The 4064-nt window shown below is 42.4% G+C and overlaps 1 protein-coding gene across 1 annotated transcript; it reads right to left on the bottom strand.

The window, feature by feature from the left end:
• Positions 1 to 1193: 1193 nt before the first annotated feature.
• Positions 1194 to 3278, bottom strand: LOC144805814 (uncharacterized). Its single transcript, XM_078672292.1, has one exon. The coding sequence runs from the start codon at positions 3276 to 3278 to the stop codon at positions 1233 to 1235; it is 2046 nt and encodes a 681-aa protein (XP_078528418.1). The 3' UTR covers positions 1194 to 1232.
• Between the last annotated feature and the right edge of the window lie 786 nt (positions 3279 to 4064).

Below are 4064 nucleotides of genomic sequence, written 5' to 3'. Positions count from 1 at the left end.
CAGCTCAGGTGAATGTCGAAGGGTCCAGAGTTTCGCCTTCAGTTCGATTCCAGGATTAATCTAAAGTCTCCTGGGTCAGCTCCTATCTTTATACAACTAAAGTGGGCTGGTTTACCTACTAGGTCCCTCCTATGGGTGGGACCAGGAAGGAGATGGTTACACCCCCTTTCCTTTCTCCAGTTTCGCGCCAGAGCTGGGGCAGGGGTGCCCCAGCAACCGGTTTGAACTGGGGTATGCATGGAGCACCTAGAGTGCTCCAGGCAGTGTCTGTTTCTTTTCAACCCTCCCTGTCCTAATACACAAACTCCTGTCTGGGGCGGTGCTCGCACCTCTCCAGGCAGGAAACCTATTGTCCAGGCCTCCCTAGCTGGAAGGACTCCCAGCAGCAGAAGGTCAGACTTGTGTCTGGGGCAGCAGCATCCATTTTGTAACGCTGGGGCTCTGGTTAACTTTAACCCTGATCGTCAGAACTAACATGTCTTCCCCATCTAGAAGGGTGGAATGCTACCCCCGTCGCCAGAATTGGCGAGGGGGTAGTATTCTAAAGTGTATGACACCTTACACGACATGTTTCGATAAAGCCAAGCCAAAGTTAGCATTAACCGCGAGGATTATAATGCACTTAAGAGTATATGGTATGGCAATATCATAGAACAGCTATAAGGAAGTAGTTCCGAACGCTGCAGACAGGCTCAGCTCATGCTAGAGCACCATCTCACATATAACCAAGCACTCTGCCTTCAGGATTGTTAAGGCCTGCCATAGGATTGACTTATAGGTTACTATGTATCTATATGTATGTAGGTATAGGAATACTACACCTAAGCAAGGGGTAATTACACGACCTTGCCCCAGCTGAGTGATCAGCCAGTTGTGTCTATTTGGGTGGCCAGCCAGGGGTGGCATAATACATGCTGCAGCCCCTTGTAGGCCTTGGTTGTACCTATGCCCTGAGTACCTAGGGTACACTATACAGGGACTCATAAGGTGAACCAATATCCAATTGTGTATGTACCTAAGGTACATGGAGTCGATTTTAAGGAGAGAGCCAATAGCCTGGGGCCCTGAATAGCAGGATCCCAGGCCAACTAAGTCGAAAACCAGCTAAACACTAGGCAAAAAGTTGGGGGTAACCATAGTCAGATATCCACCTTCCTACAGTGTAATTTCTTATGGCGCTTGTAACCATCTCTACCTCTGAATCTTTTCTGACATTTAGAGCACTGATAATTTTATTCACCAGTGTGGATTCTCACATGTTCAGTGAGATGAGATTTTTGGCTGAAACATTTTTGGCATTCGGAGCACTGATAAGGTTTTTCCCCAGTGTGGGTTCTTATATGGTGAGTGAGCTTGGATTTTTCACTGAAACATTTGTGGCATTCAGAGCACTGATAAGGTTTTTCCCCAGTGTGGGTTCTTATGTGCCGTGTGAGACTACTTTTTATACTGAAACATTTCTGGCATTCAGAGCACTGATAAGGTTTTTCCCCAGTGTGGGTTTTTATATGCAACGTGAGATGTCTTTTTTCATTGAAACATTTCTGGCATTCGGAGCACTGATAAGGTTTTTCCCCAGTGTGGGTTTTTATATGCAGCGTGAGAGGTCTTTTTTCACTGAAACATTTCTGGCATTCAGAGCACTGATAAGGTTTTTCCCCAGTGTGGGTTCTTATGTGCCGAGTGAGACTGCTTTTTTCACTGAAACATTTGTCGCAATCGGCGCACCGATAACGTTTTACACATGTGTGGGTCCTTGTATGTTTAGTGAGTCTCATTTTGTCACTGAAACATCTCTGGCATTCAGAGCACTGATAAGGTTTTTCCCCAGTGTGGATTCTCACATGTACAGTTAGAAGTGATTTACGGTTGAAATGTTTTGGGCATTCAGAGCACTGATAAGGTTTTTCCCCAGTGTGGGTACTTATGTGCTTTGTGAGACTACTTTTTAAACTGAAACATTTCTGGCATTCAGAGCACTGATAAGGTTTTTCCCCAGTGTGGGTTCTTATATGCAGAGTGAGACTGCTTTTTACACTGAAACATTTGTGGCATTCAATGCACTGATAAGGTTGCTCCACAGAATGGGTCATTGCATGATGAGAAAGACTTTGTTTGTTACAAAACCTTTTCTGGCATTCAGAGCACTGATAAGGTTTTTCCCCAGTGTGGGATCTTATATGCACTGTGAGATAGCGTTTTTCATTGAAACATTTCTGGCATTCAGAGCACTGATATGGTTTCTCTCCAGTGTGGGTTATTATATGCCGAGTGAGACTGTTTTTGTCAATGAAACATTTCTGGCATTCTGTGCACTGATGAGGTTTTTCCCCAGTGTGGGTTCTTGTATGCTGAGTCAGAGTGCTTTGATTACCGAAACATTTCTGGCATTCAGAGCACTGATAAAGTTTTTCCTTAGTCTTAGAGTGGTATCTTGTATGCTGAGTTAGACTGCTTTTGTCTTTGAAACATTTCTGACAATCCGGGCACTGATAAGGTTTGTCCACAGAGTGGGTTATTGCATGTCGAGATAGACTCCGTTTCTTACAAAAACTTTTCTGGCATTCAGAGCACTGATAAGGGTTTTCCCCAGAGTGGATTCTCATATGTTCAGTGAAATTAGATTTTTTGCTGAAACATTTTTGGCATTCGGAGCACTGATAAGGTTTTTCCCCAGTGTGGATTCTTACATGCTCAGTGAGATTGATTTTTTGGCTGAAACATTTGTAACATTCAGAGCACTGATAAGGTTTTTCCCCAGTGTGGGTTCTTATATGCTGAGCGAGACTGCTTTTTTCACTGAAACATTTGTCACATTCAGTGCATCGATAACGTTTTACCCAAGAGTGGGTCCTTGTATGTTTAGTGAGTCTCATTTTGTCATTGAAACATCTCTGGCATTCAGAGCACTGATAAGGTTTTTCCCCAGTGTGGCATCTCACATGTGCAGTTAGTAGTGATTTAAGTTTGAAATCTTTTGGGCATTCAGAGCACTGGTAAGGTTTTTCCCTAGAGTGGATTCTCATATGTTCAGTGAGATGAGATTTTTGGTTGAATCTTTTTTGGCATTCAGCGCACTGGTAAGGTTTTTCCACAGAGTGGGTTAATGCATGTCGATATAGACTCAGTTTGAAACTAAACCTTTTCTGACATTCCGAGCACTGAAAAGGTTTTTCCCCAGTGTGGATTCTCATATGCTCAGTGAGATAAGATTTACGCCTGAAACTTTTTTGGCATACTTTGCACGGAGAGTGGTTTCCCCCAGTGTGGATTCTCATATGCTCAGTGAGATAAGATTTATGCCTGAAACGTTTTTGGCATACTTTGCACTGAGAGTGGTTTCCCCCTGTGTGCATTCTGTCAAATTCTGTGAGATAGGATTTATGGCTGTATCTTTTTGGGCACAGGTAACTTTTTTCCCCAACTTCGGTTATTTTGCCTCGATTTTAGTCGTGCTTGTTTAGATAATGTTCAGCACTTATCTCTAAAAGAAATTGTGTGTAAATTTCTCAACACTTGAATTGAGCAAAAAATGTCTGGATGCAGCCCTCTAACACCTGTTGAAATTTTCCTAGCAGATAATAGTCTTTAGGTTATAGCCTCTCCGGCAGCAACTTAATTTGTGACTGAAGTTTTTCTCAAATCGATTTGTATAGGTTCTTAGCAATGCAGTAATAAGGTGTTAGTCTGATATTTAATGATTAAACTGATAAGTACCTTTTTGCACTGATGTAATGGCAGTAACTGAGGGCGTTAGAACGTGCAGAGTACTATTGTGGATCATTAGTCGCAGAACATCAGTTCCTTCTACCCTTTCTATGTTTGGTGAAAGGTTAAGGTTTGTAGTTCTGAGGATGAGGATTTATTTACATTAGATATAGCGCAACGGTGCTCCTTTAATCCATTTTTATATTTAACAGTTTTACATATCACTCCTGCACAACAGATAATGTTGAGGCGATTTACATAGAATTACAGAACAGTACACAATAAAAAGGAAACAATCTGAGATGGTCATTAACACAATAAAGTGGTGAATTCTTAAGGTTTTCGCGAGAGTGAGC

This window comes from Lissotriton helveticus, assembly GCF_964261635.1.
Source record: "Lissotriton helveticus chromosome 1_1 unlocalized genomic scaffold, aLisHel1.1 SUPER_1_unloc_27, whole genome shotgun sequence".
Taxonomy (NCBI): Eukaryota; Metazoa; Chordata; class Amphibia; order Caudata; family Salamandridae; genus Lissotriton; species Lissotriton helveticus.
This window is presented reverse-complemented; position numbering and strand designations above follow the sequence as displayed.

Coding starts and splice junctions, on each gene's coding strand:
- LOC144805814 (XM_078672292.1), bottom strand. CDS start 3,278: ATGAGAATCCACACTGGGGGAAACCACTCTCCGTGCAAAGTATGCCAA.